The 20,387-nt window shown below is 42.9% G+C and overlaps 1 protein-coding gene across 2 annotated transcripts; it reads left to right on the forward strand.

The window, feature by feature from the left end:
* The first annotated feature begins 4,527 nt into the window (after positions 1–4,527).
* bcl6aa (BCL6A transcription repressor a) lies at positions 4,528–20,387 on the forward strand. Of its 2 annotated transcripts, XM_055047447.1 has the most exons (10): positions 4,528–5,040; positions 12,646–12,738; positions 16,264–16,435; positions 16,533–16,754; positions 16,841–17,800; positions 17,888–18,069; positions 18,161–18,328; positions 18,408–18,538; positions 18,638–18,775; positions 19,006–20,387. In XM_055047447.1, exons 1-10 carry the CDS (start codon positions 5,010–5,012, stop codon positions 19,147–19,149), a joined length of 2,241 nt encoding a protein of 746 aa, XP_054903422.1. In that variant the 5' UTR covers positions 4,528–5,009; the 3' UTR covers positions 19,150–20,387. The 2 variants fall into 2 exon arrangements, with proteins under 2 accessions (XP_054903422.1, XP_054903431.1); XM_055047456.1 differs by lacking the exons at positions 4,528–5,040; positions 12,646–12,738 and adding an exon at positions 14,083–14,233.

Here is a 20,387-nt window from a genome sequence, read left to right on the forward strand (position 1 = left end):
TCATCTGGATCTGAATTCATGTTGAACGTTGTGTGTGTGCATGTGTGTGTGTGAGCAGGGTTGTTTGTCCTGTTTGTCTTTTTGTAGTGGGCGACCTTGAAAAAATAACTGAGTATAGATAGGAGCTGATATTCAATGGATCTTAAAATTGAAAAAAAGTCAAGTTTTTTGCTAAAAAGTTATTGTGCTAGGATGAGGTAGTTTTTTGGCTGGATTGAAATGTGATGAACTGGATGTTACTACTGGAGGAAAAGAAGAAGAAGTGGCAGGAGGATGAGGACGGTGCATGTTTTTTAATGACTTTTCATGTGAACAAACTTATTCGCACATAATTTTTATTTCATTATTTAATGGAAACTCCACAAATGCAAAATTGTGGTTTTTCAGCATTGGTGAAATATTCACAAAGTTTTGTGCACATTTGCAGTAGAAGATGGATGGGTAAATTTTATTTGAAAAAGGTAACAACCAATACAGTTATGGGTAAAAGTTTTAGCAATGGAGGAAAATTTCTTTTGAGGCTTTAGTAGTTTTGTAATTTCTGATGTTGCAGCCAGCCATAAGAGGTCGGTCCAACAGCTCCACACCAACTGTACTGACTCTCTAAAACCTTTATTATTGATCATTTTTTATTTAAATATTTATCTACATCAGTGTTTAAATAGATCAACTATTGGTGAAGTTTAGCCTTTTTAGGGATGCAACCTGTGTCAACCTTAAAACATGTTTTCTCTTCACTTTACAAGTGCCAGATAACGCTGAGCCCCACATCTGACTCTTGTGACCTTTATTAGAGATGATAGCGGCAGCCCTGGACACGGGGAAGCTCCACGTTGGCACAACAAAGGCTAGCAGTGGAGCTAGATTACAGATGAACGCGATAGCAGGTAAGTGAAAGTGACAAGGAAGTATCATCCCTTTCTGATGTGATAATTACCTGCAGCTGGCCGTCTGAGAAAGGTTATCTTTGAAACCCACGTGCAGCGAATACTTTGAGCAAATGAACCAGTGCAACACTGTTGTTTTTTTTGTTTTGTTTTTTTTTTAATGCTATGTGGGCCATTTGAATTTCTCAAGTGAAAAATATTGAAATTTTCACCCATTGTTGTTTGTGAAAACAAAGAAGCGCTCAAGCGTATTGGATTGAGAACATCTGTTAATACCAGATGTTAATTCTTGTCAAATTTTCTTGACTGCATTTGGGTCTGGACTTTGACTAGGTGGGATTCTTCGGTCTAAATGATTGGATTGTTAAATTTGGTAGTATGCTTGGATCATTCTCTAGTTGCATATTAACCCTCTGCCCCCGCCTCAAGTCTTTTCAACCTCCTAAATGTTTTGCTTATTTAGGATCTTGTCATCAACCCTGAAAAGCTTCCTCAATGCATGCTGCAGAAAGGGACACCCCCACCATGATGCTTCTCCCACCACACTGCATTTTGAAAGTAGGTTAAAAAGTTGAGTGTCATGCCACCAGTTTGGCAGTATTTCAGATATTTAAAACAAACAAAAAAAAAAAGCATCAATAATTATCAATAGAGTGATAGGAAATGTTTATATCGTGACATAGCTTACATCCTTCTGGTCTTAAAAGAGGGAAGGGAACGCCCAAACCCCATCTGCATCAGAAACATTGACTCGGAGAAAAAGAATTTCAGCAACCTCTTTTTTTGATCATTTCACACGGCGAGAATTATATCAGATGTCAGCATAATCTGACATCATTATCGGGATCAAAACCCGTCTGACATGGAGCAACCCGGGGCGCTGACAGCGGCGCAGCCTCTGTGACGGGATGATATGGATTACACTCTGCGAACCGACCTTGGGCCTTTCTCGTTTTTCTTTTTTTCTTTTTTAAATGACTGCCACTCGAACACGGCGATGTCCACATGCGTCTCATCGCTGCCAAATAAAACCCAAATATCCCCCCAGATGATTAAGGTCAACGCTGCTCTACAGAAGCCATCCTAGCATAAGCCTCAGAGAGCAGAAGGGTGGGTGGGATTTGGAAGGGGTTGAGTGGGCTGACCCCCCCTGGATTCCAGCTTGTCTTCGCCGGTAGGTCTCCTCGTGGATTCCCCAGGTTCCCCTCTGCCTTGCCGCGGCAGCATCAAGACGACGGCACTGCTGCACCCTGTGGGCTTCTCCTCCCAGGCGCCGTGACCTGTTGTTGACTTTCATTTTCTGTGTCATTAAGAGGTTTAAGCTTCTTCATGAGTTTATCCCTGGATCACAGGGATCTGCGAGGCTCACCGGTCATTTGCTGTCAGCGTCCCAAGAGCTCAGATTGTTAGGACCTGCTTTACTCTGAAATTGATGGAAATGTGTTGGACTAATTTGGCTTTAGCAGGATTGGCTGAATATTAGTCCACTCATCCTGTGGATTATCCCCACGGCTCGCTGCAGTGGATGCAGCGTGGATGGGAAGAGCTGTCAAACTACATGCCTCATTCTCCTTCAGTATTTGGCTCCCTGAATGTGCATTCATTTCATCTGTGCATTTTATTTTTTTGCTATAACAACAAGGACTGATGCTGCCGCAGGAAAGCCGCGCAGCATTTAATGCATGCAGTAATGAGGGCTTTGGGAGCTCTTAACCGGTGAGATGAGCTTATCTGCACAGTGTGTGCATTCATTTAATCTGAGTTCAACATCAAGAGTCAAGTATGATTACACACTGATGCACGTGCTATCAACAAAATAGATTTGTGGCAGCACTACAGCGTCGGATGTGAGTGTTTTATGGAGTGTTGGAAGAGGAAAAATAGACATACATTAATCTGAGATTTGTGACCGCTTTCCAGTTTGTTTGTTTTTTCATAGTTCTGACCCGCCAATACTATTTTTTTCTTTGAGAAAAATAACTGGTAAATTTAGATGATATGGTTGGTGCAAGGCCGGCCCAAAGCATGGGTGAGATAAACACCTGCTTAGGGTCCCCACACCATCAGAGAACTCCGGAGAGGGAAAAAGCTAGTGTGATTTAAAACAAAAAAAGAAACAACAACTTTGAATTATACAAAATAAATGCTATTAAACATGTAAATCAATTTCTATGTTATTGGCATATTGAGTAAATGTTTAACTTACTGTAAATTCAGTGTTTATCTGCTGATGTTACTTTAGAGTAGTTATAATAATATGACACTTCTGTACTAAAATGCATTTCAGAATGCAATTTTTTTTTAGACTGCTACTCCTGTAAGGTTGAAATCAATATCCATAACAACATGCTAATGCAAGCTAATTACAAATGATGTTAACAAAATTGGCAACTTTATTGTCTAACATGACTAAAACAGGGTTTTCTTCATTAAAAACAGTGCAAGACTGTAAGCAGTTTAAAGTTTTGGTTGTCTGAGATCCTCTATTAGTCGTTAGCTTGATTAGCATTGCTAGACAGCTGTAAATGGTAGTGTTCATGTGTGTTCCCTAAACTCATAATGCAGTTGATTGTATTTTACTAAGTTAGTCAGATGGTATGTGAACATTAATCTTCTTAGTTTGTAAAAACTGTTTGCTGTAACACTGCCGTTTGACAGTCCATATGATTGACTGCTACTATCGACAGATCTTCAGTTCTCATCAAAAGGTTTAGGATAAAATGAAACCAAAGTTTGGTTTAGATCCTTGTCTGTTTTTGCAGCAACCTATGAGTATTTTATGTAGAAGTCAACTAAATAAAAGCAACATTATGCCACCAACTCTGTAGGTTTCTTTTGACCAGCTTTACAGGAGCTGATGTGCATGTAGGTTATGTCTTTTGTCCATCATGGCCGAGTGGGCCGCTTTCTATAGAGTCACATGCAAAGGGTCAATATCCCCTTTTATCAGTTACAACCTCCACACAGAAGAGCGGTTTGGTTCGCATAAGCTGGTAAATGTTGACATTTCTGACCAACCAGTTTCGGGTGAGCACCGATCGATTCGGAAACACAGCAATTCCCGTGACTTGCTGATTTTCTCTGTGCACTTTCATTACCACCACGGGAATTTAACAGTGTTAGTTTCTTTTCTCTCCCTCCAGAATATTCATTTAACGTAGTGAGGATTTACCCCCTAATTTCCTCTCCAGCAGCATCACGACTGACCTTCCTATTGGCGGTGGCATGTTGAAGTGACAGCTGGTGTGATGCAACAAAACTCACCCCCCTCCCCATCCTCCTCCTCTCATCACACAAGTTATAAAGAGCAATATCTAGTCCCATGGATTGAGATAAGATTAGATAGATTAATGCTCCGGGACACTGACATATTTGCTGTATAAAACTCCTGTTTAGAAAACAATGGCTGGTTTCTGCAGACGAGAACCTCTGATCTGGCAGATGGCACAAGCTCCAAAAGTTGCTCCATGTTCAAGGCAGCGCTTCTCCCCCGGTTTGAGCTCCTGTGGCTTAATGGGATTTTAGAGTCTACATTCAAATGAAGTCTGTATAGGAGGGGGAAAAAAAAAAAACGGGATTATTTTTTTTCAGGCTGTTTAATCTCTCTCTCCTTTTTTTTTTTTTTTCCCAAACTGAGCCTGTCCCACGTTTTTTTTCTTTTTTTTTTTTTTCCAGCATTCGTGGAAAAGCGAATGCTACAATCAGCGAACGCTAGAGCGCAGACGGCCTATCAGCTCAGAGAGCCAGACGGATGCCCTGTGGACCGTTTTCTCTAACGTGAGGCGTGCTCAGTCACTTCGACTCACTTCAGCCCGGCTTGCCGCACCGCGCCGTGCCCGCCTTCTTCTTCTTCCAAAAGCGCTCCCATCCTGCTCAGCGAGGACAGACGCTTAGAGGCTCCGTTGTTGTTGCAGATCTTTGAGCGAAGAGCGGCTCCATCTCCGACTTCCCATCAGTCAGAGCCATCGTCTCTCTCTCTTTCTCTCTCTTTCTGCACCCCGCCTGCGTCTTGGATCGTCTTGCTCCTCATCAGACAGATAAAAGATCTGGTGGAAAACCCCCCCAACCCCATGAGAGGTCCCTTCACTTCCTGAATCGACGACCTGATTCCCGGGAGATCTCATGATGCCCAACGCGTTCCAGCAGAAAAAAGGTGAGACGACCAACTTAGGCTCGTTAATTATAAGTTAGACTGACAACTGAAAACGGCAGGAATCGGTGAACGAAGCTCACTCAGTTAAACCCACGCAGGCTTTTGCAGAAAAATAAATATCACTCTGTAGATACAAAGCATGCTTCACTTTGCTTCAAGGAATACATTTTTCATTCCAGCATCCGTGTCCTCTTATTTATTTTTTCCCAGTTTGAGACTTTGTTTTGTTAATTTATTTCCAAAATAAGCTCATCCCTGAACAACTTTAATTTACAGTAAGGAGCTCACACCTGAGCAGCGTGGATGGAGCGCAGCCAAACCCAACACCCACTGCATGCAAAGGCCAGGAGCACTCGCCTGCCAACACCTGCGTTGATAAATCTGTAGAATTTCCATACAACTTTTATGTCAGTCACTCCGAGAGATTTAATCGCTCAATCGCTTGTTCAGTCCCACTTCGCAGGCATGCAAAGCGGCTGAGGCACGTACAGTAGGCGCAAGTGTGATAAATCAACTGACATCTGATAAGCAAATGGGAAAAATAATGGCCCCCACTTCTTTTATCTACTGTATTTTAAAAAAAAGAAAAAAAAACACATTTAAATAGGATTGTTTTTTGTGTGTGTGTGTGTTAACGCCCGCCACCATGAGATATGAGCAATTTGAGAGAACTTTTTGATTCACTTTGGATTTCCGTGTCGCCTTTACATCACAAGAGCATTCTCCCCTGCTTCACGGGAGACACTGAAATCAAAAGGTGAGTGGTTTCGATAAGAAACTTTTGTATTTTTTTTTTACTTTACCATCAGAGGACTTTATGAAAGACTAGTTAAAAGAAAAACCCAACAGATTACTGTAAATGTTGTTAAATGCACAACGTGACGCCACGCTTTGGTTGGAAATTTCTTTAGTTGAAATCCACTTGCTCTACTTTTGCTTGTGGTCTCGAGTATGTGGAACTTTTTTCTCCCCCCTCCAAAGTGCAGCATCAAGAAAAAAAAAAAAGTGTTGACTTGCGGAAGTAAACGTGAAGGTGCTGAACTTCCTCGGCTGCAGAGATGCTTTTTATTTCTTTTTTAAACGAAAGCACAGGGGGGACGATGTCACTCTGGGAGGCTGGAGTTCAGTCAGAGAATCATTTCATGGCAAAAAATAAATGAAGAAAAATGCCACTTAATGAGGCACGATGGTTAGTTGGCTTGAATCATTTCTGGTAAATACAAGCTGTGGATGTTTTTTTTTTTTTTTTAAATGTTTTTTGCAGGATGCATAAAAAGACTCAAGATTTTGAAGATTTTGTGATTTTTTTTTTTTTTGTGAATTAAATTAAGTAACAGCTCAGGTTTTGGAAGAGAAAAAAAAGGATTTTAAGACCAAACGTAATTTTTGTTTGCAAATTAATTCAAATTTAAATATGCAGGTAAAACATTACGCATATGTTTGCATATTTTTTCACATAAAATCTTGAACTTTCCCCCTTTTTGAATCCTTCTCCATCTATCTACCACAAATTCACTTTTTTTTTGTAATTTACTCATTTATTTATTTAAACTGCAGGAGTCTTGGTCAGAGCCCTTTCATCCCTCACCAATCCCACACGTTTCCTCGTTTGGATTTAAATCCATTTACGGCTCTGACTGCAGGGGAAGTAGCAAAGGAGCTGACATGAAAACGCACCTACATACCAGAGGCGGGTCGAGACAGTTTGATGCACAGGAATCTGGTCGGAAACGCGAGGGCGCTGACTTTTTCTGACAGAGAGCTCGGAAAGCCGAGGAAGAGGCTGACCTCCCCGTGTCTGAACGGCGGGGTGATTAAAAATGCAGAGGAAAAATAAATTAACAGTGCTCTCTATCCAGGACTGCATTCATATTTTAGGGTTTTTTCTTTCCCCCCCGTGGCACAGAGACAGGGCACTGAGTGCACTGTTGATGCTTTGTTGAACCTTGGCCTACAGCTAGGTGTGTGCAGTTCCTGTTCAACCACCCCTCTCCACCCCCAACACACACATATAGACCGACCTTGGCTGTTGCCGTTCGCCTCAGCCAGCCGCTCTGACCTTGCAGTGCGCGGCCCCTAATGTGGGAGAATTTGATATGGCTGAAATCAAAACTGGGCCACGGTGTGCCCGAGCGCAGGGGAAGAATCGGGGTGTGGAAGGGAGAGGGATGGGAAGAGCTGCGACTTTTAAACGTGGAGGAATGACAACAGAATACCGCCGGGAACGCGTCTGTGTGGGAATCTCTTCAAACACACCGAGTGTGGTGAGAAAGAATTCAAAACCGGCTGGGCAGCTTTGAGTCTCCACTGCTTACATCACGACGCTTATAAGAGAGACGGTGGAAGTTTCCAACGCTTCCATGGAAGAACACCCTGGAAGTTACTCTGTGTTGCCTAAACAGTTTGAACTGCAAACTAGAACTTTAGGTTCTGGGCGACTGGCGGGTCCGGTTTCTGCATCAGCTTTCTCTCTTCACCTAAGAGATTTGTCACGGATGATTTTATGGTACTCATGTCGAAAATGATAGTAATTATGTATTGATCTAATTACTGTAATTTGAAAGAAAAGTACAAATTATTCTGTTGTCTACTAAAATGATACATTTAAGTCATTTATTGTCCTTTTGATATTTAGAAATACAACATGAACGCCTATTAAATTTAGTATTTTTTTCATGCTTTATGAGCACAATATCAGAAACTGTTGCTGTTCTGTTTGTAGAGTAGCGGAAACGACTCAAACTTTATTTACGGAGCGGTTTTCATACAGCCGAGTGGAACACAAAGGGGCTTTACAAAGGTTAAAAATAGGCGGACAGACTTAAAACCACAAGAGAGGCACTCTAGAAATGATCCACCTGAGTCAGCAGACAAAAATGAAATGGAAAACAAGAAGCAGGTGAAGATATAAACAAAAAGATAAATAAATCAGTTATAGATAACAAGGAGGTAGAATTAGCTGCTCAGTGAACTAGCCTGCAGCCAGCTGCTTTACAGACATGTTACCCGTAGAAACTGTAGTTTTAGAATCGTTACTGGCGTTCTGAAAATATGTCCAAAATATGTCTGACAGATTTGCCTTTTTTTTGTAAGCTATTTTGTAAAGGAGGACCATTACAAAATAGGGCATTTGTTGGCATTTATCGTATCGTTTATTGTGGTAAATTTCTTATAATTCTGTCTAATTGTTGGCGCAATAAATTTCAACAGATGATTTTTAAATACCCTCAAAACTGTTGAATGGAGAAAATAGTTATGCTAATATTTGTACTATTTTCTCCACTGTATTTTCAATGAAAATATCAATAATCAGTGACTTTTGTCACTTCTTAAATGCAGTTACCATGTGCAGTTTAGTGGAACAAATCACACTTTTTTGCAACTGTTGTCCCAAAGACGCATATCACAAATGAGAATCTCTGTCTTCGTGGGGCTTTAATGGTAGTCGGAGCCATACAATTACCTAAAAATTACCTGCTGTCATAACTTTCATCGTTATTGTGATAGTACCACAAAATATCGCTAAAATTTTAAGTCCATCATCGCCCAGCCCGATTATCTTACGTTCTAGGCAGTCGGGAAAACGCTGGTCACTCAGGTAGCTCCATCTCATTAAAAGCAGTTTAAGTGTAAAAACATTGAGATCGAAAATGTTACGCTTTTTAAATCAGAAATTTATCAAAAATTTTTTTCAATAAAATAATTCTTGGTACCAGTAACTATGACATGCCTAGTGAGGAAGATAAGACGGTAACTGTAAAAAATATATGTAATTGCTCCTTGGAATAAAATAAATCCTTAAGTGTTTTGAGGCTCTTTTCGATGATGTAGTAAGCGTTAATTTTAAAGCGTTGCACTCTTGAGAAATCTCCTCCTGTGCAGTTTGAGTTAAATAAAAGGAAGAAAAAACTGACAGAATAAAAGTTGCTCTTCCAGGTTTCCACTTCACAGCCAGACATCGAGATCCACAGCACGACACCTAACTGGTGGGGCAGCGAAGGGGAGCGGGTGGAGTGATTCAGGCACATGGTTGCTATTGGATCTTTATCCAGGGTGGTGCGGAGTAATAAGAGCCACCTGTTGGCTATCTGAGCGCCCACACCGGAGAGTCCCGTCTGAGACAGAATACCTCTGAAGATACAGAGGCAAAGCTTTGGACCTAATCTCCCAAATTTCAGCCGCTCCGACTTGCTGCTGTGGAGCAAACACAGTCAAGATTTAACGACGGCACCCATTATTTGCGCATGTTGTCAGTCTCATTCCTGCGTTTGCTGGAGGCATCTGAGCCTTCGTTCAGCAGGTGGCACGCCGGCAGGAAGAAGCCGCTATGTGTGGAAAATTCCACCGAGTTCGGATCTGCCGAGTGTATTCTGGGCCTTCTCAGAGCTGGCCTTGAGAGGAAGTCCTGAATATACAGGCTTCGATTTGACTGAAATTGGAATTCCAGCCCACCAAACGCCCAACGCCATCACACTTCTCGGCTCTCAATGCGCTCCGAGTTGTTTGCTTGGAGGAGCAAAGCAAACAAATCTCAAGGTGAATCGCCACAGTGCTGCAGAAAACCTTCTGCAAACATACTTTCGAAGAGTGTGTTTTTGAAGGAACCAATAGACACTCATTGTATTTATATAAACAGGGACAAATTGAGAAGAATAAAGGCCCCTGGGCTGGAACCAGAATTGGTTTAAAACACGTATATAAAAAAAAAAAAAAATTAAGTGATAACTTTTCACTAGCACTGTTAAATACAGCAATAGCTTCACAATCTTGGTCAAACATGTAAAAAAAACAGCCGTCTATAATTTCTTTCCATTATCGAGTCTGATACATATCAATATCAGGATCAGTGCGTCTCTAATATGAACATGCACACCTTACCCGAAAATTTGTTTGCCGCCCTCCCCCTGTTTGTGGCCCAGGCTACTCCCCTTTCTAAAGTCTGGCCCAGTTTAGGAAGCAAGAACAATCTGAACCCGACTGCGAGATCCTACAAACTTAAAAAAAAAAAAGCAGCTTCTCTTCATATTTGTGTTTAACCTTGTCAAACGGGATGAAAGACAGCTTTCAGTGCAGAGACACGCAGCAGCTTTGTTGCAGGGAGGGCTTGATTGCACGTCAGAATAGAAGTCGTTTGTGTTAATTAATATTACAAAAACGTTAAAAAAAGCATCGAACCTCCAAAAGAAATTCACTCCTGCACAGAAAATCTTTTGAAGTCGCCCTCCTCCTCCACCCCACACATCATTCGCTATTTTTTACATCTCAATCTCTTTTACCTGTTTTATAAATGATGTGTGCACGTACAGTAGGTTTTTCTGTGATGCCTTTAAACAGACGATCAAGGTGAAAAGATATGAATGCAAATCTCCTTGTGATGGTTTCCACGCATCCGCCGCGCAGAAAGACGAGCTTAAATGCGAGCGAAGAGAGAGAGAGAAGGGGGAAAAAAAAACAAGAAAGGGAACAGGGGGAGGGGGCGAAAAAAAAGTGAAACTTAACAATATAAAAAGAAAATCTTTTAAAGAAAGGAACTAAAAAGACCTCTGTAGCTAACAGCATTATCTGTTTGGTGTTACAGCGCGGTTGCATCATGCCTCTCAGAACAAAACTCTGCACTCATCTTTGCTGACAATGAACACTGAAGTTGGCAGAAATTTGCTGTGAAACGAGACAAAAAAAAAAAAGTGCAGTTTATGAAGAGGAGGAGGAGGGAGGGGGGGAGAGTGAGGCAACCTCCGGGCCTCAGGCTTTTGTCAGTGGGCACTTCTGGTCGGTGACCCTGTGGTGCACCGACTGGATTCACACCTTTTATTATTATTCTTATCGTTAAAATGAATTCAGCTGCTAAACTTGATTTCTGAGCGCCGTCAAACAGAACTATGTTTAATTCTCCAGCCCGATCGAAGACGATTAGGATTAACCGACGCGGTCTGATAACACGGTGGGTTCAGACGGGGGCACATTGATCAGCCTCCTCTGGCCCTCTCTAAGTGGGTCATTTATTATTACTGTTTTTTATTTTTCTTTAGGAAAAAAAGAAATTGGTTGAGTAAGTTTGCCAAGGATTTGCGGTAATTATCTCATCCCCGTATAGAGGGTGCACAGCATGAGGCCTTGGTAAATTACACGTCTCCCTCCTAACTCCTGAATGGTTTATGGCCGTGCATTATGCATAAACCGCGCCGGAGCGCCTCAAACGTCCCCCAAGTGGATTGAAATAAAGTTGACGCTGCTCTTTGTTTGGAGCTCCACGCCGTCTTTATTTGGCAGTGCTGAATCGGAGATTGCTGTAAAACCAACAAAAAAGGCGTTCGTCTTAATTATTTTTGGAGACTTTTTCGCCCTCCCTGCTTCCCCCACCACCACCAGTCTCGCAATGGTTCGTGAACATTTTTTTTTATTTTTTGGAGGGATTCCGGCTGCAAATGGGCGGATGCTCAGGCACTCCGCTGGGAGATGTCACTCTTGCTGAAGTGGGGAAAAAGGGAGGGATGGTGGGCTGCTGTACAATAAGTAGGGGGGAAAAAAGAAGAAACAGGAGCGCAGACTGTTGGGGGGAACATTAATCTCAGACCCCACCAAGTCAGACAAAGTTGTTTAAATCGCATCAAAACCATTAAAAACATGGCTTTTTTGTTGTTGTTTTGTTTCATGCTCAATGTACTAGAACTTACTTTTAGAAAAGTCTTTAAAGGTTTCTGTGGGGAGGAAAGTCTTAAAACGGAAAACGCTCCCTCTTACCGCTCGTTTCAAAGTCCGTAAAATGATAACTCTGGGAAAGTTCCAGAGATCACCTGTCTACAGGTGCAGCCCCTTCCCTACTAGCTGCTGCAGACTGGTGCTCAGCTGGCTGAAAGAAAGCCGCATTGTGCTTTCAAATTTTGCTCTTTGAAAATGTGTCCACTTGCAGAAAACACAAAAAGATCAGAGTGTGAAAACTAGAGACAGACAAATCTGGTTCCCTCTGGTGAAAAGGCACTTGAGCACATTTAGCATTTGCACGGTCTACATTTTTGCTCAAGTTTGTGTTCAATTTATTATAGATTATTATTTAAGTGTAATAATCAAAGCGTGCTAGTGTTGTTGCTCCATGATTTTAAATAATACATTAAAATATATTTTTCTCAAATTTTAGTTCTTTTTTTCCCCTTTCTCTGACACTTTTACAGATTTACAATGAGTATCTACTGTATATCAACCCATGTGATAACAGTAATTTACTTTCAGTCAGTTTACACACTAATTCTGAACTAAAGTTGCAGTTGCAACTTCAACAGGGGGCTGGGCAGGTGGGCCATGGGCACCTTTGGAGAAAGGCTGGTCACCCCCCTGACACCCAAAAAAAATCAACATCAATTTATATAAAAGGCATAGAGAGTTGGAAGATTTTTTTTTCTTCAGTCAAGACATAAATGTAAAAAACAGAATCAACACATGCATAGAGTTTTAAAGATATATATTTATATATATACACCCCTATCCTATCTAACTCGCTTGTTTCTTTAAGAGTAAAATTATTGGTCTTAAAAAAATTAATCATCATTTCAGTGTTTTTATGTCCTGCATAATTTAACAGTTTTTCTTTTCTTTTTTTACTCTCCCAAGCCCAGCAAATGCTGCTCCTCTGCCAAGGAGTGAACGGGATGAGAAAAGACAGCGAGTCCGTGGTTTGGAACCACCACAAGCAAGGCTTCCAAGGTGAGTCACTGACAGTAAATGTGTGCCCACATGTCGTGAGATGAACACAACTTCTAATGCGTTGCCTGTTTTACGTCTCGCAACCGAGATTCGAAGGCTCGCCTATTAAAGCCTGTGAACGACACGCAACTTCACACCAGTCCTGCCTTCTACGCAGGGATGAAATCAAAACCCACAGAGTTCAAGCTCGTCTTAGATGCCTTTCATTTCATGCGAGCGCCTGGCTGGTGATAGTCACAGATCAACACAACGAACACCACATTTCTGCAAGATAGAGGTGGAAAAAAAAGGAGCAGTTTTATTCTTATAAAATAATGCAGAGTTCACATGTACATTAAAATAACACAGCAATGCACTGTTAATTTTTCAGATTATTCTCCTTTTTTTGGTAATTTATCCTTATCAAATTAATCCAGTCAAACAGAAACAGAACTGACTGGGTTTTAGCCCGCAAATCAACACTCTCCTGACCTTGACATGACTTTTTTTTTTTTTTTTTTTTTTTACAATGTTTACAACATGTTCCAGAGCGTTTTAAATATTAACTGGTTTATAACCAGGAGCTGCAAGTGTGCTCTACTCTGGACTCCCAAGCCTTCAGTTTTCCTAATGCAATGCAATGACAGAAATGCAACAAGTTTGCTTTACAATACAAACAAGCCCCTTACAGCAAAGAGCCTCCAGCTCTATTAACAGCAACAATCAGCCAGAGGTTACAGACACAGAACAGTTATAAGCAGAGATGAGGGGGGGAAACAAAACAAAACATAAAGCTGAGCTAAAGAGCCAGTTCAAACCGTGCGCTGAGAAAAAACAATCCCATCCGACCGCTCCACCGACTTAATGCATTACAGAGGAAATATCAGTCTATCAAAGCTCTCCCCCCAAAACCTTCCCCACCGACGGCATGGAGTTAACATACCCGCAGGGAAATGCGCCTACAAACTGATAAGAGCCCCAAAAGCAAGGCAGAGACATCGACCTGTCCGCACGGACCTAATTCAGAGCTGTGAATCTGCGCCGCTCATGTGTGGACTGTATGTGTGTTAAATGCGACGGAAGGCAGCGGCGTGGTGCGCAGTTTAAGTCACGGAATACAAATTAGTTCTGAGAATTTCGGGGGCTGGTTTTCTCCAGCTGGTGACGTCGCCAGCTCGCCGTCCTGTGACTGCGCGGGCTGAACCAAACGCGGGGGGATCCCGGACCCCGCGAAGCGAATTACTTGGTCATTTTTGACAATTATGCGCATTTTATTGCTCGTTTGAACGAGTATCGACATATATTTTCGCTCTAAAAATCGCCAGGTTTCGTTCGCGCCTGAAGCAGCGCTTTGAAACGAGCTGGTTGTGAAAACTTGAGAAAGCAGCGTCTCTCCCCTGCGCCGGCGCAGTGGTACGGTCTCAGGCTCAAATTCCGAGAATTGTGCTCCTCTGATTCTTAGAACAGGGGTTCTTAGAAGTGGTGATGCAAGAAGTTTCTAGGAAAGCGCTACCAGGTGATTTTTTAAATTCCAATTTTTTTTATTTAATATGGCGCGAAGTTTTTATCTGCTGTGTTTCTTGTTTATGTTTTTAGACGTTTGTTCGTTTTTGTATCTGCTTGGGTGTTTTGTGAAGCCGGCCGGGGCTGCGAGTGTCTGTGGCAGTGAATAGTGGAAACTCCGGAGCGGGAGAAAGCGGGCTGCCGCTGCCGCCGCTGTGGGTGACAGCCGGAGCGCCGCTCTCTCCGTCTCCAGCAGACCGGCTCGGCTGTCTCCGCGCGGAGCCGGCCGGCCGCTCGGTCCGTCTGGAAGCGGCGGGCGGGCGGGCGGGCGGCAGGCAGTCTCCAGCGGTTGTCGGCTGTCACAGTCGGTGTTGCTGTGAAGCAGAGTCATAACGCTCTGGGTTAAGAGAGAAACATCGGAGGAAAAAGGAGCGCTGAGTGCGGCTCGCAGCGCACGGTGCTCGGGGTGCCTGTGATTAAATCCCCACTTTGTTCGTTCAAGTGTCAAAGCACAGAGGAACAAGCGGGCGCTGTCACGCGAACTTCGCAGACAGCGTGGCAACCGCACGTTCGGGTTTTGTGTCTGTATTGTGTTTAGTGCGCAGCAGCCGCGGCAATTTGCTCTAATGGAGCGCAAAGGGCTGCCCAGAACAAATCCTCCTGTTACCGTAACACTGCAGCGGAAATGTTACTGTTGGTGTGTGTGTGTGTGAGAGAGAGAGGGAGAGAGAGAGAGAGAGCGGGTGTGTGTTTTTTTTCCGCGGTAGAAGCTACAAGTTGTCTCTTATTTTTCCACTGTGACAGCACGCTGCTTGACAAGTTGAAGGTGTCACTCTGAGTCTCTGCGCTGGGAGAGCCGGAGTTTCGTTTATGGGCTGAATACTTCTGCTCGAGTCAACGAGAAACGTGACGAAAGTAAAACAGACAACAACAAAAAAAAAGTTTGCTGACTAAAATGTGAATTATTTAAATTTAACCGGCGCAGTCATTGAAGTTGTCCGTACGCGTGACGCCAGACCCTCGGAGAGTCCAGTGAAACTGTTCATGTCTCCATGTTCTTATTTTATTCCCCAATTGGTCTGTCTGCGCTGTCCTGCTTCTATTTTCGGACGAGTCCAGTTACACGCTCCACTTTTGACACTTGACTTAATGACACCGTCGTAAATCCGCATGTATGCTTCAAAGCCAGTTTTAATATTTCTGGTGTTTTTTTTTTTGTTTGTTTGTTTTGTTTTGTTTTTTTCTCCCCCTGGTTTGATTAAAAATCACTGACCTATAAAACGCGCCAGGTGCGTTTGGAGCGACTTTAAAACATCAACAAACTGATTGTTACAAGCGGCACCGCGGAGTTTTATCTTAATCACGTCGTTAAAATATCACAACTTGAAATCTGATTTTTTAAAAATTTTTTCCAGGCCGACAGGGTGAAACAAAATAAAATCTGTTTGTGGGAATTATTTCCACTACTTTATGATCAGGTTGTAAAAAATGAAACGCGCATTGAAAACTTTCTTTCGCTCCGGTTTAAGTTGAGAAATGCTCTAAGATCAGCCTGACATGCTGTACATTTCAATAACGCTAATGTCTGTATTTAAATTAGTCTAGACTTTAGAGCCACAAAAAAACCCCAGCTAATTATTAAAATTTGCCTATTTTTTCCCCTGTAATTTTCTGCAGTTTATTTGTCTGCTGAATAATTTTTCTTGAACTTTCTCACGTTAAGATTTCCACGAGTGTTTCTGAGAGAACGTGAGGAGGAGAGAAATTGTTCTAAAAGCAGAAATTAAAATATCCAAATGTTGTTTTAATAAATGGCGCCGCCTTCTGGCCACATCGTCTGTTTCGGATCAGACCGTCTCTCTTTTTTTGTGGGGATATTAAATAAATTGAATACAGCTCATTTATCCAAAATCAGATCCTAGAATTTGGTCTTAGAACCAGTGGATTCTGTGTGGAACGGAGTAAATTGATGAGTTTTATCGTTTTACAAGAGCAAAAAAAGCAACAACAACAAAAAATTCATTCTTTTTTATTTGTTGGCAGAACTTGACAAAATGGCTTGTGCAGCAGACAGCTGCATACAGTTTACGCGCCACGCCAGTGATGTCCTTCTTAATCTGAACCGGCTGCGCAGCAGGGACATCCTCACAGATGTTACCATCCTGGTCAACAGACAGCCGTTTCGTGCACACAAGACTGTTCTCATGGCTTGCAGGTGTGTTGCTTTTATTCTTAAATTTTAAAGCACATGTTTTCTTTGTACTCTTGGTTTAAATCTAACCCTTCTTTTTATTCTCCATTCTTGCACACAGTGGGCTGTTTTACACTATCTTCACCGACTCCCACAAGTGCAACCTTAACGCCATCAGTCTGGACCCAAAGGTGGACCCCGAGGGCTTTGCCATCCTGCTGGAGTTCATGTACACGTCCCGTCTCACACTAAAGGAAAGTCTCATCATGTCCATCATGAATACGGCCATCTATCTGCAGATGGACCACGTCGTGGACACTTGCCACCGATTTATCAAATCCAGGTCAGTGGAATCTGTCAGAGCTCTTGTGTAAATCCGTGATTATCAGCGTCTGTGTGTTCATAACCCTTCTCTTGTTCCCTGCACAGTGATCCGACTGCCAAGCTGCCCAGAGATGAGTTTCTGGTCAGTCCGTTGGTGTTGCCTCAGGACGTCCACGCGTATCGACCCCATGATGTTGTTGACAGTCTGCACAGCCGCCTGGCTCCGTTCAGGGACGGAAGGCCCTATGGCACAAACATGTTCAGCAGCGTCAGCACCCCCAGTAACTACCACCTCTATGGGCAGTTTCCCATGCCGGGATTCCCTTTCCCGCTCTGTAAGCTGACTGATACCAAAAATGCTTTCGCCGACCTCTCAAAGAGTGGGATCCACCACAAACACTGTCCTCCTCATGATGGCGCCAATGGCATCAGGGCAGACTACGCCAGAGCTCTTGGTACCGGTTCCTCTGGCATTATTCACTCAACCACCTTTGCTTCCAGAGAGATAGGAAGAGACGATGAGATTAGGAAGGAGGGGCACGAGGGCCAGCCCATTGGCCTCAGCTCAAGGAAGCGCACATTCCCTGTGTTGACCCTTGAGCACCAGAAAGACTTGAGCAAAGAGCATGGTTCACAGGCAGAGGACGACCTCATCCATCAGCACTATCCTTTGGGAATCTCCGCCGGGCGCAAAAGTCTCATGAGCAGCCCTCAGAGTCCCCTCAAGTCGGACTGCCAGCCCAACTCCCCGACAGAGTCCAGCAGCAGCAAGAACGCTGGCCTCTCCCACATTGGCGGAGGGCAAGTGACACAGGGTACGCCAGACCCGAAGGCTCGCAACTGGAAGAAGTACAAGTTTATCGTGCTGAACCAGAGCACAAAAGACGACGAGGCAGGGCTCCGCTCAGATCCCGGGCTTCGCTCCCCTCAGCGACTCGGCCTGCAGCCCTACATCCACCCGGGCGACTCTGAGAGCCTTGACGCTCAAGCCACAAGTAAGAGCAGCGACCACGGCGAGGACCTACCCGTGCCACAGGCCAGCCGTCTCAACAACATCATCAACAGGTGAGGGCTTTAAAATGCGAGTTTCAGAAACTTCATCTTGTGGATGATGGAAGTCTTCAGTGTTTGTTTTCATCTTTTCTCTGCCAGTGCTCTCGAGGGGTCACTGAGGAACAGCGATGGCCACCCTCCCCACTACCTGAACCGCCTCGGCTGCTCCACCTGTGGCTCTCAGTCCCCCCAACACTCCAACGTCTGTCCCAACAACCCCAGGTCACGCCTCTCTGAAGACATGGCGGAGCTCCACTCAGAGTATTCAGACTCCAGTTGTGGTGAGTTCATGGTTTCAAGTTTGGATTAGAAATGCTCGTGTCCGGCATCAGCCATTAACGAAATCCGATTTCTCTCCCCTCCACCAAGCAGAAAACGGTACATTCTTCTGTAACGAATGCGACTCCAAGTTTGCCGACGACGAAGCCCTGAAACAGCACATGCTTCAAGTCCACAGCGACAAGCCATACAAGTGTGACCGCTGTCAGGCCGCTTTCCGCTACAAGGGCAACCTCGCCAGCCACAAGACCGTCCACACAGGTACTGAACTAAAACCAAAATCTCGTTTTTATCTTTAAGTCTTTATCATTGAAGTATAAACCCATTTCTTTCTTTTCAGGAGAGAAGCCGTACCGCTGTAACATCTGTGGTGCTCAGTTTAACAGACCAGCTAACCTCAAGACTCACACTCGCATCCACTCAGGAGAGAAGCCATACAAATGTGAGACGTGTGGAGCTCGTTTTGTACAGGTAAGTCCATACCAAAACCAGTCCTTAACGTACAAAGTTGTGCTTTGAAAGCTGTTCAAACATTTGAATCAATCATTTTATTTGGGGTTTCTGTTTCAGGTTGCTCATCTTCGTGCCCATGTGTTGATCCACACCGGTGAGAAGCCATACCCATGCGAGATCTGCGGAACACGCTTCCGTCACCTGCAGACGCTGAAAAGCCACCTGCGCATCCACACAGGAGAGAAACCCTACCATGTAGGTTGATTAGAAGAAAGTCAATCCAATTCTCACTTGATTGGCTCTCATTGGCAGGTCAAATAGCAAATCATTCAATGGAATCCATCATTACAAGCATCAAAACTAAAAGTTGACCATTTTTTTGTTGATATACACATCAATTAACAGCATGTACTACGATGCACTTTCCTGAAGGTTGGGGATGTGTATGTCGAGTATTTTTTAATATTTCCATACTTTCGTTTCAGTGTGAAAAATGCAACTTGCACTTCCGCCACAAGAGCCAGCTGCGGCTGCATCTCCGACAGAAGCACGGCGCCATCACCAACACCAAGATCCAGTACCGCATGTCCACAGCAGAAATGCCTACCGACCTGACAAAGGCATGCTAAGCTAAGCTAAAAGAGGAGGACAAAAAAACACAAACAAAAAAACAGTTACCTTGGAGGCAGTCTTGACCCTGGCATTTAACGACCCCCACCCTCCTTCAAACTCGTACAATCATCCAAAATAGTAGTGCCACACTGTGTTTTTGAGACAATTCAATTGGCTGCGTCTGCCATTCTAAACGGGTTTCCACTACATGTGATGCTAGAGCCACTTATGGTATCTTAGTCACTTTATGATTTCTATATAGATCTAGTTATATAAATATATATATATGTATGTTGGGAGTGTTTTTAAGCTTTGAAGGTACGTATATAAAGCTTTATTTTGTTGAGAAGGATGAAATGTAAACAATATGGGTTTTTTTTGGAAAATACAGTATTTTATATCAGAGAACTTACTTTTCTGAAAGTATTGACAATTTTGACAGGTGGTACATATATTTTAAGAAAAAATAAACAGACTTTGTGGCTATATAAATTTGTCTAGACATTTTTAAGTGTATGTACAGACACAGGCGTAAAAGGCAGGATGGGTGGGGCGCTTTGGGATTGGATGGAAAACGTATCGGACGGCTGCTGCTGTCTGACAGTTGTGCATGAGGTATTTCGTACCGTTGTCGGGTAGACCACGTAAATATTGTGACATATTGTGTTCTATCTGTGCGATTGCTCTCTGCTGGCAGAGCCAATCTAAGCGTTTTTTTGAACTGCATTTCTGGGTACTGCTTTGTAATGACCAAGAAAAAAAAAAAAAGAAAGATGTTCTCATTTTGTTTTTTTTTCCTTTTTTTTGCATCAGATGTGTTTATATGTAGATGTGACTTTAGGATTTTGTTCAGTTTTTTTTTTTCATAAGTGAAAGTTTACAGTTCTTGCTCTTTGTTTCAGATCCTACCGTAAACTTGTGTCGATGTAGAGCTTTTACTTTTTATTTTTTCGTTTGTAGATACACTGTGTATTCAATGTGCCTTTCTCTAAGCTGGCTGACCTCTTCAGGGTCCAGTCCAGCTCTATTAAAGGTACAACTCAAGGACACCACTTGTCCTAATTCCCAGTATGTGTGTATGTGTGTATATATTTCTAAATACTTGTCTGTAACCTTACATGAAACTTTATCATTGTAAAAAAAATTCAAGATTTTTTTTTTGGGATTCGGTTTCTTTTTTTTTTAACTGCATTAAAATTATTGTACAATGTTATAAATGTATGAATGTAAAATAAAGGTACTGGATTTCTATGTA

Source organism: Poeciliopsis prolifica, unplaced genomic scaffold (genome assembly GCF_027474105.1).
Source record: "Poeciliopsis prolifica strain line A6 unplaced genomic scaffold, Auburn_PproV2 SCAFFOLD002, whole genome shotgun sequence".
Taxonomy (NCBI): domain Eukaryota; kingdom Metazoa; phylum Chordata; class Actinopteri; order Cyprinodontiformes; family Poeciliidae; genus Poeciliopsis; species Poeciliopsis prolifica.

Coding starts and splice junctions, on each gene's coding strand:
- bcl6aa (XM_055047447.1), top strand. CDS start 5,010: ATGATGCCCAACGCGTTCCAGCAGAAAAAAG. Junction 5,041..12,645: donor CGCGTTCCAGCAGAAAAAAG/GTGAGACGACCA, acceptor TACTCTCCCAAG/CCCAGCAAATGCTGCTCCTC. Junction 18,776..19,005: donor CAGGAGAGAAACCCTACCAT/GTAGGTTGATTA, acceptor CTTTCGTTTCAG/TGTGAAAAATGCAACTTGCA.